This window comes from Pan troglodytes, chromosome 6, assembly GCF_028858775.2.
Source record: "Pan troglodytes isolate AG18354 chromosome 6, NHGRI_mPanTro3-v2.0_pri, whole genome shotgun sequence".
Classification (NCBI taxonomy): domain Eukaryota; kingdom Metazoa; phylum Chordata; class Mammalia; order Primates; family Hominidae; genus Pan; species Pan troglodytes.
This window is the reverse complement of record NC_072404.2, coordinates 27,516,847-27,540,310: the sequence shown is the minus strand read 5'-3', so window position 1 is coordinate 27,540,310 and position 23,464 is coordinate 27,516,847. Positions and strand designations below refer to the sequence as shown.

Here is a 23,464-nt window from a genome sequence, read left to right as displayed (position 1 = left end):
AGGCTGTGTGCTCATTGTCCTGAATCAGAAGTGCAGTCTGAATAAAGATCTAAGCTCACCCCCGAGATGACCTGACTGACCCTTGAACAAACTCACCTAAATGGACTTGTGAATGTCGACCTTTACATAATTGTAGTAATTTTATTGCTAAGCCAAATATAAGACATGTATTGTAAAAATTAATCACATGAAAAGATCTGAATACCATAAACTTTTCTTTAGAATCTGAAATACCACAATTATCAATTGTCCAAAGAAACTTATACAAATATAAAGATCCCAAACCTGTATTTTATGATGAACAGTGTCTCAGTTGAGTAAGCAGTAATTACTGTTAATTTAAGGTGGTTACTAAATCTACTCTGGAGTAATGATGATTACTGATTTCTCTCTGCTGACCCCAACAACAGGCCCTGTGTTGCTTGACTGATATCTCACAGACCTGTACCGTCACCTTTTGTTTTTGCTGGGAATGCTGAATTAACTGTAGCAAAAAAGCTTGGGAAAACATTTTAACTCAATCCATAGCCATAGGAACTAGTTAATTTCAATCATCATATGGCACAAACCCGTTCTTTCTAAGTATTTATTGTGTGTTCTTTCTAAGTATTGTCTAAGTATTTATACTTAATCAAAGATGACAAGATATAATAATTTACGGCTACCTCTTAGAAAGTGGTAAGATCTGTAAACTAAATTCTTAGATCTGTATCTAACTCTCAGTAAAGGTGGCTGAATTCAAAGAAAGAGAACATATTCCTTGAAATTCTTTAATGGTGAAATTAAGAAAATTATCAGGAAAGCAACACTTATCAAAATAATAATTACGTAAAGAATCCCCGGTTAATGAGCAAAAACTAGTATTAACATCGACAAGTGAATCGAACTCTTAATACACTCAGGATGTTATATTTAAGGTTTAGAACTGAGGTTTTATTCACCTTGTTATCATCCATTACAGTATTGAGTGATTCAATCCACATGGGGTCAATATCTCCATCCAGGACTATCCATTTTGGTCCATCATGCTTAAGATTTGCTTGTTCTCGTAGAATGGATGAGAAGAGACCTATAAAATAAGAGTAAACAATCCTAATATATAATGTAGTTGAGTGCTGTTTATTTCTACGATAGATTGGTATTATTCATCTTGGAAGGTCTTTTATTAAATAAATAAAAACGATTTTGCTACCTCTTTCTTGCGGGCAGTGTGTAACACCTTTTGAGCCACACATGGGTTCCAGATTCAGCTCTATTATTTACCAATGTGTAAGTTTCACCTCACTGAGAAGGACCCTTAACTTCCACGACTGAGCTTCCCATATACCAAACAGAGATAACAAAAACCTTCCTTCATGAACAGTTGTGGGGATTTATAGAAGGTAACGTACCTAAAACTCAAAACTTACACCAACTGAAGACATGATCCTTCTTCATACACATATGTTCAGTATCCATTTTAGATCAAATATTTGTTTATTTCACCTGTCTCCATTTTTCTATAACAATTTTCAAGGGCATAATTCTGAAGCTAAAGCATTCAGAAGCACCATACATCTCTTACAGAAATGTGTTCATTGGGATACTAACTCATCATTCCTTAACAAGATGTATAGGCAAAAACATTTTAAATCTACAGTCCCTTTTGCCATTACTACATATCTAAGCATTGTGTATTTGATGTGACATATTTAACGGTTGCAAAATTTTCAAGCTCTGGTAAATCTAACAGCATTGTGAGCAAAACTGTTTTGATGCATGTATCTAGAATGTTTCTTCTGTGAAGTATTTTGTGCCAAAAGTGACAGTATCTAATGGAACTTGCCACCACAATTCATATAGCAGCCAGCAAACTTTTCTAATAGTCACTGATTTGAACAGTTTCCACAGTTTTTCAGCCTAAACGGATACGATTCTCTCCCTGCCATAGTTCTTTACAAAAAGACAGAAGCTAGGCTGAGACAGTAAAAACTGCCCCACAGAAAAAGGAGTGTACACAAGACGAGAGGATAGAGAATGATGAAGGGTGTCCTGCTTTATTATTACTATTTTTTAAATTTCAACTTTTATTTTAGGTTCAGATGATACACATGCAGGTTTGTTGCATGGGTATACTGTGTGACATTGAGGTTTGGGATACAAATGGTGCCATCGTCCAGGTAGTAAGCATAGTAACCAACAGGTAGTTTTTCATCCCCTGCTCCTCTCCTTCCCTCCCACCTCTAATAGGCCTCAGTGTCAATGGTTCCCATCTTTATGTCTACATGTACCCAATGTTTAGCTCCCACTTGTGAATAAGAACATGCAGTATTTGGTTTTCTGTTTCAGCATTAATTCACCAAGGATAATGGTCTCCAGCTACATCCATGTTGCTGAAAAAAACATGATGTTGTTCTTTTTTATGGCTACATAGTATTCCACGGTGTATATGTACCATGTTTTCTTTAATCCACCATTAATGGGCACTTAGGTTGATTCCATGTCTTTGCTATTGTGAATAGTGCTGCAGTGAACATATGAGTGAATGTGTCTTTTTGGTAGAACAATTTGTTTTCCTTTAGGTATATACCCAGTAATGGGATTGCTGGGTCAAATGGTAGTTCCGTTTTAAATTTTTTGAGAAATCTCCAAACTAATTTCCATAGTGACTAAACTTATTAACATTCCCACCAAGTCTATAAGCGGTCCCTTTTCTCCACAGCCTCACCATCATCATTTGACTTTTTCATAATAGTCTTTCTGACTGGTATGAGATTCTATCTCATTGTGATTTTGATTTGTATTTCTACTTTAGATCTGCCATCAGGGAAGTCTTCTCTGATATGACGTTTGACCAGATGCTGAAATAAGATAAGGGAGCAAGTCATGCGGGCATCCAGAAGAGTGTTGCCGATGGCAGGAACATGAGGTGCTGAGGCCCCGTGATGGGAGCAAGTTCAAGGAATAGCAAAGAGGCCAGAATGAATGGCTTATAGTAAGTGGTGGGAAATGAAGTCAGGGATGGTGGGATTTGGGGATGGGGGCAGGGATCCAATCCCATAGAGCATTATAAGCCACGGAAAAGGTTGGATTATAAAGGTGATTGGAACCCACTAGAAATCAAAAGCAAAGAAGTAACATTTGAAGCCCCTCTGTCTGCTTTAGGTCAAATGAACTGCAGGGAAACCAGCAGGAGGAGATTACCCGCTGCTGTAGTACAGGCCAGACATGATGGCAGCTTCGACTAACGTGGCATCTATGGAGAAGGCGAGAAGAACTGGAATTCACATACATTTTAAAGGCAAAGCCTATAGGATTTGCTGTGAGGTTGGATGTAGGGTGTGAGAGGGAGAGAGGCCTCAAGGATGATGCCAAGGTTAGCGCATTTACTGTAACAGGAAATCTTAACAGATTGTCACAAAGGGATCTGCTTGCTTACAAATACTCTCAGGGGAGGCAACATGCCCTATTGACTTTTGTCCCTGGCACCTGGAATAATGTCTGCCTGAACTTCAGTGCCTCATATCAGGTACTTTATAGATGTTTCCTGAGGCATTCATGTTGACTTCACTCCTGATTTACAGGGAGCCCTGACATAATTGACGTGGGATAAAATACAACAGCTCTGAGTACAAATCTGCTGAATGCCAATCAAGTACTTATTCAAATCTAGTTTTAATTTATACATTATAAATGCTGTTGTGATCTGCTGTATTTCCAATAACGCCAACACATAAACAGTAAGTCCGTGACTATGACTAAAATTGGCTTGTACTGAAAAACGGCTTTCTGGATAGAAAAAAAAAATTGAGCACTTCTAAAGGGGAAATACTACTTGCCATCTTTCCATTCTCGGGTAGCATGATGTATGAAACCAAAGAGTTCATCTGTTGTCACAGCTTTAGGGTTTAAGTCATTCCAAACCGGCTTCTGTTTCATGTTAACATATGTTCGGTTCAGTGTTCTCAAAATCTGAGGGGAAGGAGGAAAGAGCCAAAAAAATTAATACTAACATAAGCCAAATGGAATGTAAAAGATTTCTGAAGAGTTTTCCTTATTCATTATATGTTCCTAGATGCTGTGTGTGTGCTAAGATCGAGAAGGGGAAAAATGCACATATGTGCATTCCCATTACCATCTTGAAAAGCTTCATCTTACAAATACTCAGCAAGACAGAATGAGTTCACTTGACTCTATGAACCATTTAGACTAAAGGGAGTCACTTTCTCACTTGAGATTTTTAATCACGTGTACAAAGTGGAGGACCATACATAAATAAGCATTTATGTTGATTACAAAATCTACCCTGCCTGAATCAGCAAGATTGGTTTTTCTCAAAATGTAGCCTACAACAGAACTGTTTGGAGGGTATTAAAATACAGATTGCTGAGCCCAATCCCAGAGCTTCTATTTCAGTAGGTCTGAGGTGGGGCCAGTAATGTACAGTTCCAACAAGGGCCCAGCTGATGCCAATGATGCTGGTCTGGCCATGCTTTGAGACCTAGAGACTTAGGGCAGCGGTTCTCAAGAAAAGACTCTCTTGACTTGGGGGAAGAAGGGGGAAGGTGCTTCTGGACATCCAGTGGATAGAGACCAGGGAGGTTGCTAAGTATCTTTCAATGCACAGGATAGCCTCCTACAGCAGAGTTATCCAGTCCAGAATGTCAACAGTGCTGAGGTTGACAAACCCTGATCCTGATAATTGAGGAAAAGCCTTGAAAAAGAGAACTCACAGAACAGGTGCTCAGTGTATGTCTATTCAATTAATTAATACTTTAACTCAAATATCTGCCCTAACTCTCCCTTTTGCTCCTTGGAAAACCGGTGGCTTTTGTCTTAGATATTTATCATGCTGACCTACTCACAGGGGTTGTGAAAAACTGATAAACAATTGGCAAACACTTTGAAATGATAAGATGCTAAAGAACGTCACCCTGAGCTGCAGTGTTCCGGGTATCTTGGGTTACGTACCTGTTGAGTAGAACAGAACTGGTGAAGACTAGAAGAAAGTAAATGCCTAAGGAATATTAAGCTTATATTTTTAGAAACCATTAATCTACTGGAAAGTATAGAATTTAACTTTATCCTTCCTTGAACTGTGGCCTACATCTGTAACTTACTCTAACAAAATAATTACAGGTCTATCAGTTATCTACTTTAATATTTCATTTATTATATTTTTCACTAGGAAAATGTCTATACAGAGATTTTTTTTCTTACAGTTGTTCCACTTTGGGTTCTGATCTAAATACTGGCAAGTTCCATATACTGCCATCCTCTAAAATCTCATATGCTCAATCTGATTATTTTTAGCTGTTGGCTACCAAGTATGTTTATACCCAAGCATCCTGAATTAAAATGCATGCAGTTCTGCATATACCGTCTGCCAACCAAGAAAATAAGTATGTTGCCAGGACTGTCAGTAAGACCAAACAAAATCAAGCAGTGAACTAAAAATGGGGATAATAATACCCATAGTATATCATTGCTGTGCCGAGTAAATCATACATAATGCACCTAGCACAGCATATAATAGGTACATCAAAAATGTGGGTTTTGCCACTTCCTTTTATTTTTAGGTTTTGTTTGGCCATATAGAGGGTTATATTTCTGAGGGAGTACTGAAGGAAAATATTTGGGTTTGTTTTTCTGAATGATATGGGGAGGAGAATCAAGGATGACTTGGAAAAGAAAATAGGTTTGATAAATGTGGCTAGAGCCAATCCAATCTTCCAGCCAGATATCTTATTCCACAGTCTCTTAATATGTTTATCTTTGATAAAAGAATCCAAGCATAAATGTATTGAAAGGTGCATAAGGTAGGATGGTGTATATCGAAATGCCTGCATCTGATACTGAACATCTCATGTGGAAAGTTCAGTCTTCATGTTGGCTTGCTTTTCCTATGTGAATGCAATGCTCTATTTGTTTCTTGTTCTCCCCCTGCTGACCCAATATAAAGGAAAAGAATGTCAATTGATCAAGCAGCAAGATTCCAGTCTCAGATTCTGACCCAAAATTATGGTGGGCTTCATGGAGGGGAATTCTTTTGAGTAGCATTGAAAATAGGCAGAACCACAATGACAACAAATGTTCTTTCCACAGTTGTAAGCTATTAGGCAATTTACTATACCTTACTCTTTCCTGTGCCTGCATTTCCAACTACAAAGACCGAGTGCCGCACAGCCAACAGTTCCTCAAGCTGGACAACCTGCAGAGCAAACAGCCGGTTGCTGGTTTCCTTTAATGAGTTGGTGACAAAAAGATAATCTACCATTTTTGCCCAATTCTTCTTTCCTTACACCCAAGCCAGCCCCCACTGACAACAGTATGTTCAGAGAAAGTTAAAATAGACCATAAGAGAAAAGTATAGTTTTTCCTGGATCTCCCATGTAGACCACAGGGCTGAGACTAAAGCCAACCCACGATTTTATGCAGTACTCAGTATATGGCAGGGGTTACTTACAAAAATCATTAACTCTTCATGAGTTTTGAACAAACACTGTACATAGCCAATCACCATCTACAACTGAGTAATGATTTATATCCTATAAAATATCTAAAATGGATAATGTATATAGTGTTCAATATCCACGCATTCACTGAATTCAAATTGAATAATATGCACGAGGCTTTGATATGTCAGATAATATCTACCTAAGTTATTCTCATACATGTTGTCATTCTTCCCTCATTAAAAGCATGCACTAATGATTTTACTTCCAATGTTCTCTAAAAAGGAGGAAAGAACAAAGTACATTTTTAGTGCATGTCTCCAAGAACCCACAAGTTTTGTAACATAATTAAAAGTATGCTTACATTTAAAGCCATGAAAATCATATCTATGTTTTCACCTTACGGAGTGGGCTACTAAAATATTTACTTATGTTTACTTAATCCTGCCATATGAAAATGCTTGAGAGCATATATTAAGATCCTATTAAGGTTAGGGTACAAGTTAACATCTTGCTTTAGTATCAATTAGCCACAATTATTTCCACTGACAATCCCAACAGCTGCCATGAAAAGCAAATGCTCCTTTTACTTTGAGGATGAAGCTCTCTTCAGGCTGCAGGCGAAGCTCCAGGGTAGACTGCCTGACCATCTGTTCAAAGTGCAGCTTCCTCCTCCGGGGCACATCCAGGGCTGGAAACAGGTCACCGACCAGGCCCAGAAACACTGGGATGTCGTCAGTCACTATTTTAGGCATATTGAAATCCCTTAATGCTCTCATGAGTACCTAGAAAAAAAACCATTTTATAAAAAAGCCAATACAAGGTCTAACAAACTCCTAAAAAAGTAAAGATGTTTGTTATTTTTACTCCTCATATGTGAAGCATGAGATATTGGTACTGTTCTCCATTAAGATGGCACTCTATCAATAGGGAGGTTAAATGTTTGAAATTGATGTATCAGAACATGAGAAGGCTGAACTGATACAATGAACAATCCTTAGAATAAGAACAGCAAAGAGGCCTTTTCCTTCCCTGCCAATGATCTGTTTTGATCTTCAGAAACAATCTAAGGGCCTTCTCTCTTGAATCCTCAAACTCCAGAATTTAAATTAATCAAGCCCATCAGATCATTTTATCCAAAGTACTCTGAGAATCTTAGAATGATAATCTCAAACATTTTTAGTTTTGTTGTTGTTGTTCTATCTTGGCTGTAAGCTAAAGATTTTAAAAGCAGTAACTCAAACGTCAGGATAACTTCTACAGCAGGAGTTAAGCATTCCAACAAAAATTTTAAAAAGCAAGAGAAAAAATAAATGAAAGAAAATCTTGACCTAGTACTAAATTACGAGGAAATTAAGAGGAAAAGAGAGAAATATTGGCAAAGAAAAGTACAAAAATACGTAATAAATATCCCACAATTTAAAAAATCACAGAGAGTAAAGTTTTGGGGTTTTTTTTTTGTTGTTGTTGTTACTTCCCAAGTCATATTGCACATACACATGGTGATATGTATTGATATGGTTTGGATTTGTGTCCCCACCCAAATCTCATGTCAAATTAGAGGAGGGCTTAGTGGGAGGTGATTGGATCATCAAGGGGGTGGATTTCCTCCTTGCTGTTCTCACGAGATCCGATGGTTTAAAAGTGTGTGGCACTTTCCCCTTCATTCTCTCTCTCTCCTGCCACCATGTGAAGAAGGTCCGTGCTTCCCCCTTGCCTTCCTCCATGATTGTCAGTTTCCTGAGTTCTCCCAGTCATGCTTCCTGTTAAGCCTGTAGAACTGTGAGTCAGTTAAACCTCTTTATAAATTTTCCAGTCTCAGGTAGTTCTTTGTAACGGTGTGAAAATGGACTGATAACACATATCCATTGCTCTCGCTACTTAAGGGAAAAATTCATGAAGTGTTGTTATCGTTTCTCCCCAGGAAGGAGAGCAGAACATTTCTCTAGTAGCTCTGACCAACCAATCAAGCATTTCATTGGTGTTAGGCACCCACCCTTCCTGTTTCATTCTGCATGTCCATCTTACGTCCCATGAAATGGATGCTCTTTCTCCCATTATGTCTTCACTGACTTTCCAGGATTAATATCCCAATTCAATCAGATTTCTTAAGTGTTCCTCAGAGGAAATCAAACAGTGATTACTGAATTATTTGATTATGACTGTCAAAATACTTTTTGTGGCTATTTCAAAACTACTTGTAAAATCACATTTTCTTTTCCAGATTCATATCTTTGTACTCAAGACCACTTGTGACCTCTTAGAAGGAACGCCAATCCTCAAATTTCCTGCATTAACAACAGATGCTATGCTTTTTAAAAGTTGTGCTGTCCATGCCCCACCATCCAGGCATATACTTTCATGTCTGTGAAGCTGGCCAGCTACTCACTCAACAAAATCATATTAGCATTGCAGTACCTGATCTTCGGGTCTATTTTTATCTCCTCGTTTCAGAGATCCAGCCACAACCAAGACAGACTTAATAGCACGAAGTCCCCAATCGTAATGATCCTAAAATCAAAACAGGTTTATTTTCTCAAAAATTGTATGAGGGAAGAAGATTCTCATTCCAGAGGTAAGAGCTGAAAGTTTTTAAAAAGGAGTTCAGATAAATACACACTTTAATGATTCAAAATACTATTTTCTTCTGCTCTTTGAAATTGTGAAAATCATGTCCCTGTAGTGTCGTCCTGTTTCTTTCACCTTTTTTTTTTTTTGCCTCTGTCAGCAAGTCTCTTCTTTCCATAGCACTTAACTGCAGTATTTGCCTAAGGCTCCATCCACCTCCCTTGCTGTACTCTCTCAATAGACCTGCTAACTCAGTAGCTCAGCAAATCCCACGTTTTCACCTCCAACCAGAAGCACATTTCTCCACCTGTGCTGGTTTCATCAAGGGCCCCGGTATTCTACTTCTCCCCAGACTTCGATCCCTAATGGCCCCAATTACTCCACCTCTTAATCAGACACTTCTGCCTAGATGCCAGCACATAATATAATAAAAACCATGTCATTAAAATTCAATTATCTTTTTTTGAGACTACAACATTATCCCTAATGAAGACTCCTCCCACAGGGTCTGAGCTCTTAGAGGATCTCAGAATATTACTTCTGAGATTGGATACAATTGCAACTCCATGCTCCCTGGGTGCAATTACATTTTTTCTTCTGGCTTTTTCTCATGATAAACTTATTTCCCATATATTCACTGTCTTCTTGGGGCTAGCACATTGCATGGCACAGGGTAGGTGCTCAGTAAAGGTATTCCTAACGAACTAACTGCTTACACGGGACTGGCCCTCTCTCTTTCGCTGTCCAGCTACAACCCACACAGTAACAACCCATCTCTCAAATGTCTCTCAGCTGTGTCTATGAGAAAGACACTTTACCTTCCAGAGCCTCAGAATCATCATCTATAAAAAGGCAAATAAAAGCAACCACCTACTTTATAAGTGGTTGTAGGAGTAAAGTGAATTAATATGAGTACAAATTTTTTGTGGGCAGTAAAACAATATTACATTACAAATATCCCATTTACTCCATTAGTGGATAATAAAATCAATTTAGTAGGTCTCGACCATCATTTTTGTCTGTAATAAAATGGAACGAAATGAAAAACACCGCAGTGTGATGCAAATAAGAGCAAAAAGTGGCTGAGTGTGGTGGCTCATGCCTGTCATCTCAGCACTTTGGAAGGCTGAAGCGGGCAGATTGCTTCAGCCCAGGAGTTCCAGACCAGCCTGGGCAACAGGGGGAAACCCCACCCCTGCAAAAAATACAAAAATTAGCTGGGCGTGATGGTGCACGCCTAGAGTCTCATTTACTTAGGAGGCTGAGATGGAAAGATCGCTTGAGCCAGGAAGGTCGAGGTTGTGGTGAGCTATGATCACATTACTGTACTCCAGCCTGGGTAACAAAGCGAGGCACTGTCTCAAAAAAAAAAAAAAAAAGTAAAAAGTGTTTGGTGAAATTTTTGGTTCAGTTGTACATGTGTGTATGCACTGAATCGCAATAGAAGAAGTATTTTTTACTGTGGGCCATGGAAAAGATCATTTGAAAGCTACTGATGGAGTAGGCTGAGGCTTGAAGAGGAAAGGGAGGGGAAAGAACCAGAGGTTTTGTTGTTGTTGTTGTTTTTTTTTAAGTTTCGGGACACATGTGCAGAATGTGCACATTTGTTACATAGGTATACACGTACCATGGTGGTTTGCTGTACCCATCAACCTGTTATCTACATTAGGTATTTCTTCTAATGCTATCCCTCCCCTAGCCCTCCACCCCCAACAGGCTCCAGTGTGTGATGTTCCCCTCCTTGTGCCCATATGTTCTCACTGTTCAACTCCTACTTATGAGTGAGAATATGTGGTGTTTGGTTCCCTATTTCTGTATTAGTTTGCTGAGAATTATGGTTTCCATCCTTATCCATGTCCCTGCAAAGGACATGAACTCATCCTTTTTTATGGCTGCATAGTATTCCATGGTGTATATGTACCATATTTTCTTTATCCAGTCTATCATTGATGGGCATTTGGGTTGGTTCCAAGTCTTTGCTACTGTAAATAGTGCTGCAGTAAACATATGTGTGCATGTGTCTTTATAGTAGAATGATTTATAATTCTTTGGGTATATACCTAGAAAGGGGATTGCTGGGTCAAATGGTGTTTCTGAGAATCAGAACTTTGAGGGCAACAATGGGAGGTGGCTAAGTTATTGCAGTAACAATAAAAGGAGTGGATGCAGAAGAAATTTTGGACCACAGATTTCAGAGGACTTGGTGCCTCTGCTAAACATTTAAACAATGCAAATAGCTAAAAGTATCTTCACCATTTTCATTATATCATTCCATTGGTCAAAAATGTCTGCTGATGGCCGGGCGCGGTGGCTCACGCCTGTAATCCCAGCACTTTGGGAGGCCGAGGCTGGCGGATCATGAGGTCAGGAGATCGAGACCATCCTGGCTAACACGGTGAAACCCCGTCTCTACTAAAAATACAAAAAAAATTAGCCGGGCGTGGTAGCGGGCGCCTGTAGTCCCAGCTACTCGGGAGGCTGAGGCAGGAGAATGGCGTGAACCCAGGAGGCGGAGCTTGCAGTGAGCCGAGATCGCACCACTGCACTCCAGCCTGGGCGACAGAGCGAGACTCCGTCTCAAAAAAAAAAAAAAAAAAAAAAAAATGTCTGCTGATTCTTTTCCCAAACCCATTTCTGTAGCACAGAAAGTTATCCTTGAATTGTGTTCCTAACCCAGCTCTTCTGTCCTGGCCAGATTTCTTTTTGCTCATTTGTGACATTTCTGAGTTAGCAAACTCTTTCCTTCTTTGTTCTACCTGTACTCCCAACACTTTCCTCTTGTAATTGGCTACAGGTGTGTCCTAGACAGAATTAGAACTGAAGTCAAATCTTGCCCTTATCCCTTGTTAGCTATATGGACTTAGGGCAGGTTGTTTTGCTCAGTTTTCTCATATGTAAAACAGGGCTAATAAAATCAAATTTGTAAACTTCTTTTGACAGTTTTGTAACATAACACATAGTACTCATTCAATAAATATTGGTTCCTTTCTTCCTTGAAAACTCTGATAATCTTTTCATTCTCCATTGTCTCCCAATTTTTACGTCATGTAAACTGAATTACCTAAATTCTTCAAAATCAGAAATATGGGTGTTTGTTTCATTTGTTTTGAATCTTACCCTTTCAACATGGTCAGCAAAAAGCACATTATTAGTTATACTAGATGCTCATTAAATGTTTAAATATTACTACTCAAAATAGATATAGTTGAAACTCCACATTCCCTGGGCTCTATTACATTTTTTCTTCTGACTTTTTACCATGATAAAATTAAAATAGGCTCATTAAAAAAAAGATTTTAAGAATAAGGAAAAAAATAAAAATACCCATCATCTTACTATCCAGAGACAACTGTTAAAAATTATGATTCCACCCACCCAATGTAAATTCACAGTTACTAAAAGGACAACATAAATCACTCTCATAGTCCATATTTTGCCCTAACGATGAGCAAGTTAAAATAAATACGTGGCAGTAAGGTAACTGTGTGGTTGCAACTGTGGTATTTTGATACTTTCATTTTGACTACAGAATAATGTCACCAGTAATTAATGAAATGTTATCAAAAGACCAAAAGTCAAAAATGATCATATGGCTGAATTTTAAAATATTGATGCTGATATATATGTAATTTCTGTGGCTTATCAGCAACTTCAATAAATCTTCAAGAAGCTTATGATTGGAGAGTAGAGAGTATGTAAATCTGACCCATTTTAGAGACAAGGAAATTGTAGAGCACAAATTTAAAAGAACAAAAAACCAGTCAACCCTACCTTTAAATAAAGAATTACCAATAAATGAGAATAATTTTAACACTCCTTGAGATGCTCTTCAGAAAATTAGCCTTATCTTACTCTTATGAACACTCCTGCCCTATCTTATTAGAAAATAATATTTTCACGAAGAAAGGGAGGCAACATAAAATTCCATTTATGATTACAAAATTGACAAAGAAAATCACACAGCTCGTTGATTTAAAAAAGTATTAATACAAATAAAATATCAGAACTAAAATATCTCAAAATTTCAGAAAAAAATAAAAATTATAAGTTTTTCGAATTTTATAGAAAATATAAAAATATTTCTAACGTCAAATGAAATGGTAGTTTTAGTTTTTAAAGGAATCTCCATTTGATCTAGCAATCCCACTACTGGGTATCTGCCCAGAGGAAAAGTAGTCATTATATGAAAAAGACACTCGAACATGCCTATTTATAGAAGCACAATTTGCAGTTGCAAAAATATGGACTAGCCTAAATGTCCATCAGCCAACGAGTGGATAAAGAAACTATGGTATATATACACCATGGAATATCACTCAGTCATAAAAAGGCATGAAATAATGGCATTTGCAGCAACCTGGATGGAGGTGGAGACCATTATTCTAGTAAAGTAACTCAGGAATGGAAAGCCAAATATCGTATGTTCTCACTTATAAGTGGGAGCTAAGCCATGAGGATGCAAAGGCATAAGAATGATATAATGGCCTACAGGGACTTGGGAGAAAAGGTGGGAGGTGGGTGAGGGATAAAAGACTACACACTGGGTACAGTGTACACTCCTCAGGTGCACCAAATCTCAAAAATTACCACTAAAGAACTTATCCATGTAACCAAAAAACACCTGTTCCCCCAAACTATTGAATTTTTTTTAAGTACAAAAAAATTTTAATGTCTAATGTAATTTGAATGATAAATTACCTAAAGTCCATACTTCAAAAGCTTTTTCAATGGTATGTAAAAACAAGAAAACGTAACAAATGATCCCTCACCTGCTTGGAGAGAAGCTCCTTGCAAAGCGTGTACAACGTAATGAACTTTCGGGCTAATGCACGCGCATCCACAAAACCTTCAGCAACTAACAAGATTTCACAGATTAGCTCAATGTCAGGGGCCACCATGGCACAGGGTCTAAAAAGTAAATAAGAATTTTAGTTTTAAAATGTGACAAGGTGATAAGTACAAATTGCTGAAATCAAGTGATTATTTCGTACCGACATTTTAACCATTCCTAAGCAGATCATAATTATGTCTGTCAATCACAGCTAATAAGACCCTTCACTTCAACTAAAAAAATGTCCACTCATTACTGGACACAAAAAATGACAGAAAGTCTGGAATGGCAGAAGCACAGGTGTAGGAGTTCAAAGAAAATCCATGAATACATTCTGTAAACTTCTGGTGTAAGTTGTCACTGCAGAAAGAGGAATAATGATGTTTTGAGCAAGGGGCGAGGCTTTACCTGTGGTTAATGGTGTGCTGGTTAATGTTTTCACAACCGGCTGTCTAGAAAATAGCACTTGCTTATTTCCATGGAATAAATCCTTCCACCATGGCTGATTCCAAGATACCAACACAATATCACTAAATGTGGATCTGAGAAGTATACCACCATACAGACACAATAGACAGAAATAACCTCAAGAGCATAAATACCAGTAAAATAAATAATTATAAAGTGACCAGTTTGGGGTGTTTATCACCTTTGTTTTTAATACAACTTATTGAATCAAAGTTGATATAATTTAGTTTTCATTAAACTAAAGAACCAACTCAGAACATTCATGAAAACTTAACCATCAGCTACTGAGAGCTTGTGCCAGCCACTGCCAGCACACCACTTCCTAGGACCAACTTGGACAGACTTTTAAAGGGGACATTTAGAAAAACATAGCTTCAAATCCCCTTTCTTTTGGAGAGTGACTTCCAAAAAGTCCCTCTCCAAAGACAATTGCTATTCACAGCAACGTTTGAAAAAATTCCACTCAACTGAAGTCAAGTGCAAAGAAGGAAGAGTAAATAAATAAGCTCATTATTTTAGACTTCTTAAAGTACACATTCCAATAATACCTACCTGTGTTTGTAAATATAATTGTAGTCTACTTCATGCATACCTGATTTTCATCCTAAACATCTAACCTTAAAGTATCTTTGGATCTAGGTTATTCTATATCTCTTCTATCTAAACTAACCCCATATTTTTTCACACAGTTATTACTCTTCACATGACACCAGAAGATGAAGAGTAAATGGAGAGAGCAAAGACTAGCATATCTACATATTTTATATCTACATTAATATAGACAACTAATTTTTACTGAGCACTTCATACCATATTGGGTGCTAAAATCTTTTTATGCACTCTCTCACTTAATCTCCACAACACTATGAGGTACCCACTCCTCTTATCTTCATTTTACAGAGAGGCAGACTGATGTTCCCAGAAGTTCAAGCACATGCTGTAGGCCTCATGGTTGGTGAGTGGTGGAATCAGAATACTCCAAAGGCACAAGCATATGGCCTCCACACATGAGTAATGCTTTCATCACCCATTAAACAAAAGTTATTAAAAAATTCACAAGACAATTTCAAATTTCAAGACCCAAATGAAAGAAAGTATGGGATAAATTGGGTCACAAATAGGATACTGGAAATGCACACAGTTTTCAAACATAGCTATTCTGTAGTTATTACATTGATTTCTAGAATGGTTATTCTCCAGAATTTTTCAAGAAAGTTAGACATTATAAAATTATTATGCTAGAGAAAGCTGTTATGAGGAAAGAAAAACATTCAATACAGGATGTTAGCATAATTGATTAACTATTAGGGAAAATAATTGTTTAAACACTCATTTCATATTACCAACTAAAATAAGTTCTCATCAGATTAAATTTAATAAGAACAGTAATACTATAAAAATTAGAAGAAAATAGAAACAAAATATGGTTAAATATCCAGATGGATGGACAAGCAAACTTTAAGTTTGAAAGAACGGAAAGAGATCACACTAAAAACTGTAGACGTTCTTAGATTATATGTGAAGTGGAATATTATTTTAAAAGCATACTGAATAGTATTGAGCACACATATTGAGCACCCTAAATAAAATCCCAAAATAAAACTGATAATCCTCTAGCTTATCATCGAGGAAATAGGGAGAGAGAGAAGATACAAGTTATCCATGTATCAGGTATGGAATTCAAGACATCACTACAGATAATAAGGGAATATTGGCCACATGAATGTCTTCTTTTGAGAAGTGTCTGTTCATATCCTTTGCCCACATTTTGATGGGTTTTTTTTTTCCTTCTAAATTTAAGTTCCTTGTAGATTCTGGATATTAGACCTTTGTCAGATGGATAGATTGCAAAAATTTTCTCCCATTCTGTAGGTTGCCTGTTCACTCTGATGACAGTTTCTTTTGCTGTGCAGACACATTTTAGTTTAATTACATCCCATTTGTCAATTTTGGCTTTTGTTGCAATTGCTTTGGTCTTTTAGTCATGAAGTCTTTGTCCATGCCTATGTCCTGAGTGGTATTGCCTAGGTTTTCTTCCAGGGCTTTTATGGTTTTAGGTTTTATGTTTAAGTCTTTAAGCCATCTTGAGTTAATTTTTATGTAAGGTGTAAGGAAGGAGTCCAGTTTTTTTTCTGCAAATGGCTAGCCAGTTTTACCAGCACCACTTATTAAATACGGAATCCTTTCTCCACTGCTTGTTTTTGTCAGGTTTGCCAAAGATCAGATGGTTGTAGATGTGTGGCATTATTTCTGAGGCCTCTGTTCTGTTCCATTGGTCTATACATCTGTTGTGGTACCAGTACCATGCTGTTTTGGATACTGCAGCCTTGTAGCATAGTTTGAAGTCAGGTAGTGTGATGCCTCCAGCTTTATTCTTTTTGCTTAGAATTGTCTTGGCTATATGGGCTCTTTATTGGGTCCATGTGAAATTTAAAGTAGTTTTTTCTACTTCTGTGAAGAAAGTCAATGGTAGCTTGATGGGAATAGCATTGAATCTTTCAATTATTTTGAACAGTATGGCCATTTTCATGATACTGATTTTTCCCATCCGTGAGCATGGAATGCTTTTCTATTTGTTTGTGTCCTCTCTTATTTCCTTGAGCAGTGGTTTGTAGTTCTCCTTGAAGAGGTCCTTCACATCCCTTGTAAGTTGTATTCCTAGGTATTTTATTCTTTTTGTAGCAATTGTGAATGGGAGTTCAAACTTATGAAAAAAAATTCATCATCACTGGTCATTAGAGAAATGGAAATCAAAACCACAATGAGACGCCATCTCACGCCAGTTAAAACGGCAATCATTAAAAAGTCAGGAAACAACAGATGCTGGCGAGAATGTGGAGAAATAGGAATGCTTTTACACTGTTGGTGGGAGTGTAAAGTGGTTCAACCATTGTGGAAGACAGTGTGGCAATTCCTCAAGGATCTAGAACCAGAAATACCATTTGACCCAGCAATCCCATTACTGGGCATATATCCAAGGGATTATAAATCATTCTACTATAAAGACGTATGCACGTGTATGTTTAATGCAGCACTATTTACAATAGCAAAGACTTGGAACCAATCTAAATGTTCATCAATGATAGACTGGATAAAGAAAATGTGGCACATATACACCATGGAACACTACGCAGCCATAAAAAGGAATGAGTTCATGTCCTTTACAGGGACATGGATGAAGCTGGAAACCATCATTCTCAGCAAACTAACACAAGAACAGATAACCAAACACCACATGTTCTCACTCATAAGTGGCAGTTGAGCAATGAGAACACATGGACGCAGGGAGGGCAACATCACACACCAGGGCCTGTCAGGTGCTGGGGGGCAAGAGGAGGGAGATTATTAGGACAAATACCTAATGCATGCAGGGCTTAAAACCTAGATGATGGATTGATGGGTGCAGCAAACGACCATTGCACATGTATACCTATGTAACAAACCTGCACATTCTGCACATGTATCCCAGAACTTAAAGTATAAAAATAAAACTTAAAAAATAATAATAAGGGAATATTATGAATGATATGGTTTGGCTCTGTGTCCCTACCCAAATCTCATGTTGAATTGTAGTTCAATGTTGGGGGAGGGTCCTGGTGGAAGGTGATTGGATCATGGGAGCAGATTTTCCCCATTCTTCATGAATGGTGGTTTTCATGATGGTGAGTGAGTTCTCATGAGATACGACGGGTTGAAAGTGCGTGGCACTTCCCCACCTCACTCATGTTCTCTCTCCTGGTCCACCTTGTAAGACATGCTTGCTTCCCCTTAGCCTTCTGCCATCAGTGTAAGTTTCCTGAGGCCTCCTAGCCATGCTTCCTGTACAGCCTCTGGAACTCTGAGTCAATTAAACCTCTTTTCTTCATAAATTACCCATTCACAGGTAGTTACTTATAGCAGTGTGAGAATGGACTAATATAATGAACCAGTGTGTGCCAATGGATTCAACTAGATAACACCAGTAAGTTCCTTAAAAGATTTAAATTACCAAAATCAAATCAATAAAAAAATTAAAAATCAGAAAATCCCTGTATCTATTAAAGAAATTAAATTCATTATTAAAAAGATTCCAATAAAAATCTCTAGGTCCAAATGGCCTAACTGATTAATTCAATCAAATACTTCAGGAGTAAATAATAGCAATTCTACACAAACTCTTAAGCAGATAGAGAAGAAGACACTTGTCAACTTATTTCACGATGTCAGCACTACTCTGATGCCAAAGCCAGACAAAAATTTTACAATGACAATGTAGAACAATAACCCTCATGGCATAGATTTTTTAAAATTCCTTAACAAAAGAGTGTCATATTGAATCCAGCAGTACCTATTAATAAAATACCTCCTGACCAAGCGGAGCTTATCCCTGGAATGCAACACCGAAGGACTGTTTAGCATTTGAAAATCAATCAATATAGTTCAGCACATTAACAGAATAAAGGAGAAAACCCATATGAAAACTATAAAACAACAAAGCTTATAAAAGAAAACATAGTTAAAAATTTTTGCAAGCTTGGGCTAAGCAAATTTTCTTGAATAGGATATTAAAAACAAAAACAAATTGATAAATTATATTTCATCACATTTAAAACTTCTATCTTTGATGGACAAAAGAAAATGAAAAGGCAAGCCACAAATTGAGAGAAAAAATATTTGCAATGTATGTATCTAACAAAGGAACTGTATGCAGAATACGGCATTTCACAAAAGATGGTATAGCAATAGACAATAAGTATGTAAAAGAGGCTCAACATCATTAGCCATCATGGAGATGCAAACTAAACCTATGAGAACACACTACTACCTATCTATTAGATTGGCTAAAAATAAAAAAGGCTGACAGTATCAATTTTTGACAAGAATGTGAGCAACTAGAATTCTCATGCATTGATGGTGAGGATGTAAACTTGTAAAATCACTTTGGAAACCAGACTGGCAGATTCTTATAAGTAAAACACACAATTGCCATGTAGACTAGCAATTCCAGCCATAGATATCTGTCCCAAAGAAATAAAAATATATGTTCATGTAAACATTGCACGTGAATGTTCATAGCCGCTTTATTCATAATAGCCCCAAACTGGAAACAGCCCAAGTGTCCATCAACTAGTGAATGGATCAACAAATTGCAGTAGGTCTATATAATAGAATACTAATCAGTGAGAAAGAGGGGCAAACTACTGATACGCTCAACAACTTGGATAAATCTCAAAACCACAATGCTCACAGAAGCCAGACACAAAAACGTACATATTGTCTGGTTTCATTTACATGAACTCTAGGAACGACAAATTTAATCTATAATCACAGAAAGTACTTATTGGTATGGGAGGCTCACTTCAAAGAGGCAGAAGAGAATTTCAGGGGGTGTGGAAATATTCTGTACTTTGATTGTGGTTATGCTTTCACCAACTGTACACTTGATTGTATTAAATTATACCTGAATGTTTTTACTATCACCTGGTATGGTGATAAACCTTACAATTTTATCTCTAAACCTGATCTCTCTTTCTCTAATAAAACATAAACCATATTTCAATTCTGCAAAATTACAATACAGAGTTTTCTGGAAAACTGAACCAAAAAAATGATACCTGAATGAAGCTGACTTAAATTATAAGTGAATCATAACTGATACTAGGTATAGCAACACATGTTCTCTTATAGACTCCTGCTAAGTGCATACATTGGCAGAGTACTTTTGAAAAGCAGGTCATCAATAGGGATTTTAATCATTCACTTAAGTAATTCTACATTTAGAAATCTATTCTGAAATAAGAGTAACTTTTCATGTGAATAGAAGTTTACAGCCTGCTACTTCATTATAATAAAAAAAAGGAAAAGACAAACCCTACATAACAGACAACAGTGAATGGTTAAGAAATTTATGAACAAGGCATGAGAGGGACTATTTTAGAGCTATATAAAATGATATTTCTAAAGGTTTTTTAATAATATGATAAAATATGTCAAAATATTAAATGAAGAGAACTAAAGAAAAATCATGCCTACTGTAATATCTTAATCCCACAAAATATAAATTATAAAAGGAGGCTAGAAAACATAACAATAATTATTTCTGGACGGTGATGTAACTTTTTCTTTACTCTTTTCTATATTTTCCAAACAGTTCATAATTTATGAAAGATTATGTTTATAATAAAAATATACATTACAAAATAGCTAACAGTAAATATGCAAATATACCATGTAACTTTTAAATACTGATTTTGAGTCCTGGTTTTATAATTCAAAAGGGTTAATTTATCATGGTGAAAGTTCTGTCTATAAAAGGAGCCCAAGGAAATCATATAGGATTTTCCTTAGGAATTTTCAAGTAAAAGCAAATCACTTAACAGTGCAAACCAACAACATTAGGTGGCATGAGTGCACCAGATGCTAAGCCACAAAGCATAACACTTGCCTGAAAAGAGCTTTGAGATTTTCCGGTAATTCGGTTCGACCAGCATAACCCGGGTTCATAGTAATAAATATTCCAACTGATGGCTTCAGTGTGATAGCTTCCCCAAGAAATACAAATCTACCATAAAAAGAATGTTGATGAAATTAAATGTGTTCATTGAATATGAATGCACATTGACAAATGCAAACCACTGCAAAATGCAAATTATTAGGAAGCTGTTTATTCTGTGTAATTTTCTTTAAAATTCATAAGCCCATACATATTTTGAATGTGTTTTGAAGCATATTTATTAAAAATACCCTCCCTTTTCCTGGAGGAATTATAAAAATGGGAAGTATTCTTTTTTATTTTAGCATAGCCTTAGTATCCTAGAATATAAAAATAAAGACTTGACTATTTTAACATTTAATGGAAGGAGGTGATGGCATTTTTACCTTCAACATGGGCTGCAATTCCTTGAATGGGATGCTGCATAGACAGAGAATGCCCATACTAAGAGGACAAAGGGACGTCCTGTTCAGTCTTAAGTTTTGTCTATTTCTTCCACTTCTCTTCCTCTTTCCCTCCATAGCTTTCACTGACTCAAGAAAAATCTATTAAATATCACTGAGAGTTACAATAGCTCTGGAGCCAGACTGTGAGTATTCAGATACCAGGCATATCCCTTTAGGCAAGTTAATTATCCTATGTTCCAATTCCCTCATCTAGTAAAAATAATAATCATATTACCAACCTTATTGGATTATGCAAGGATTTAAAAGGGATTATAAATATAAATGGGTAAAAGTATAATGCCTAGAACATGGAAAATACTCAAGAGATGTTAGCTATGACTAATGCTATTACTGTCACTTAAAGGCACTGGAGAAACAGTGAAAGATTTGCATTGGAGAAACAGTGAAAGATTTTCAGAAAGATTTGTGAGGACCCAAGTGGGTTGCTGCTGGCCAGCGCAATGAATGGTAATGTGCTATGGGAGCCATACTGAGAGACAGGTAGAGGGAAACTTTCAAATGAGGGTAAACGAGACAAAATATAAGGCTGATCTCTTGCATTGCTGAGAGGGGAGGGCTGAAGCAGTTAAGGAGCTGGGTCTGCATCATGAAAGAGAAAACACAGAAAGAAACCACAGTGTTTAGGACTAAGGGTGCTTTAGATACTAGGTAATTAGGAGCAGGTGGATTTTGTATAGTCAAGATAAAAACAGAGAAAACTTCATTTCCCAGAATGTCAGGCTAGGGAAGGCAGACAGGCTGGCAGGGCCGCTCACACGCAGAGCGGTGGCTCTTGCCACAGAATAACTGCCTCCTCTCCCATTGTACACAGGAGGGACAGCCACAGTCAAAGGTGTGGACCTCCAGAGGGTAGAGCTGGCAAGGCACTAGAAGGCTTTGTAATTGAGGCATGGTCCCATCTCTTAAATCTTCATGTGTAAAGAGAATTTAATAAGCTCACGAAATCAAGAAGGAGCAGAGCTGTCTGCATATGGGCTAAAATAAGATGAAGAGAGCAGACCTACAGACATTCAGACAAGAGGAGACTACCAAGGAGTATTCTCGGCAATTTTCAGAAATCAGTACATGGATCAGTTACATAAATCTCCATAAGAAAGGATGGCCTCAAATGACATCTGGGTTACAGCAAATAAAAAGATTTTGACTAAAAGCTAGATAAAATATAGCTGGAGATCTAAGAACAAATAACTGAGCTTCTCTATCATGGCCTTAGAGATGGGACAGGTCAGGAAACAGACACCTGAACACATAAAACATAAAACACCCAAGGCCCACGTGGCAGAAGGACTGAGAGATTTTCTAGAATGTAGAAATATCCAGATGTATCTCCTGATAACCTGGAAACTTCTACAACAGGTTCACAGTCCAAGAGGCTAGATAATCCTTGGGAGATTGAAAATGTTCCTATGGACAAGCTAGCTGAGAAAAATATTCTAAAAACTAAGGGAGCACAGGTAGGCCAGATAAATAAGATTGCCCTGTTGATAAAAATGCTACAAAGAGAACCAGAATTGTGCTGCATACTATACTAATTTATTTCTCAAATTAAGCCATCAAACGTAAGTGCCAGCTGTGTTTTGCTTTTTGGAATGTGGCATTGTGTTGAGAAGCATTTAGATTTCTAATATAATTTGAAAGGTCTTGGCCTAAGTTACTGCAAGAACATGAAGGTATAACCTATTGGGATGAGACAACTAGCAAAGAAGGAGTTGGTGGAAGGACTAAGATTTTGATTTTGGATATATTAAATATGAGAAGCCTGGGAGACCTCCAGTAGAGTCTTGGGATGCCCCAGACAGTTGTTTAGGTCAGTCCAGAGATGAGGAGAGAGGAAGCCTGGGCATCTGGTAGTCAGCAGCATAGAGAGAGTTTTTTTAAAGCCCTGGGACTAGTTGAAATCAACAAGGGGAGAAAATATAGAGAAATTAAATCCAAAGACCAGGGCCTGTGATGCCTAACATGAGTTGGCCAGGAAATAATAACAATAAAACATAATAGCAAACACGGATATAGTGCTTACCATGTGGTAGGCATTTTTCCAGGTACTTTGCATTTAATTATCACAGTAGTCTATAAGGCAGGTACTCTTCTTTCCCCCATTTTATAGATGAGAAGAAACCAGCAATGAAGCGCTGTGAGGGGAGAGAGATGTAGGAGAGGTGCTGTCCTCAACCCACGTGAAGAAAGTATATCATGCAGTGGAGAATAACCAACTGCATCAGAT

General features: G+C 37.3%; 1 protein-coding gene across 1 annotated transcript in view; it reads right to left on the bottom strand.

Annotated features, from left to right (window-relative positions):
* The window catches only part of DNAH11 (dynein axonemal heavy chain 11), a 363,428-nt gene that overhangs the window by 189,137 nt on the left and 150,827 nt on the right, over positions 1 to 23,464 (bottom strand). Inside the window, exons 35-41 of the mRNA XM_063815260.1 lie at positions 20,726 to 20,842; positions 13,772 to 13,910; positions 8,853 to 8,945; positions 7,025 to 7,219; positions 6,113 to 6,190; positions 3,819 to 3,951; positions 942 to 1,069 (exon numbers count right to left, since the gene is read on the bottom strand). Coding sequence (XP_063671330.1) covers positions 942 to 1,069; positions 3,819 to 3,951; positions 6,113 to 6,190; positions 7,025 to 7,219; positions 8,853 to 8,945; positions 13,772 to 13,910; positions 20,726 to 20,842 — 883 coding nt within the window. The remainder of the gene's footprint in view (positions 1 to 941; positions 1,070 to 3,818; positions 3,952 to 6,112; positions 6,191 to 7,024; positions 7,220 to 8,852; positions 8,946 to 13,771; positions 13,911 to 20,725; positions 20,843 to 23,464) is intronic.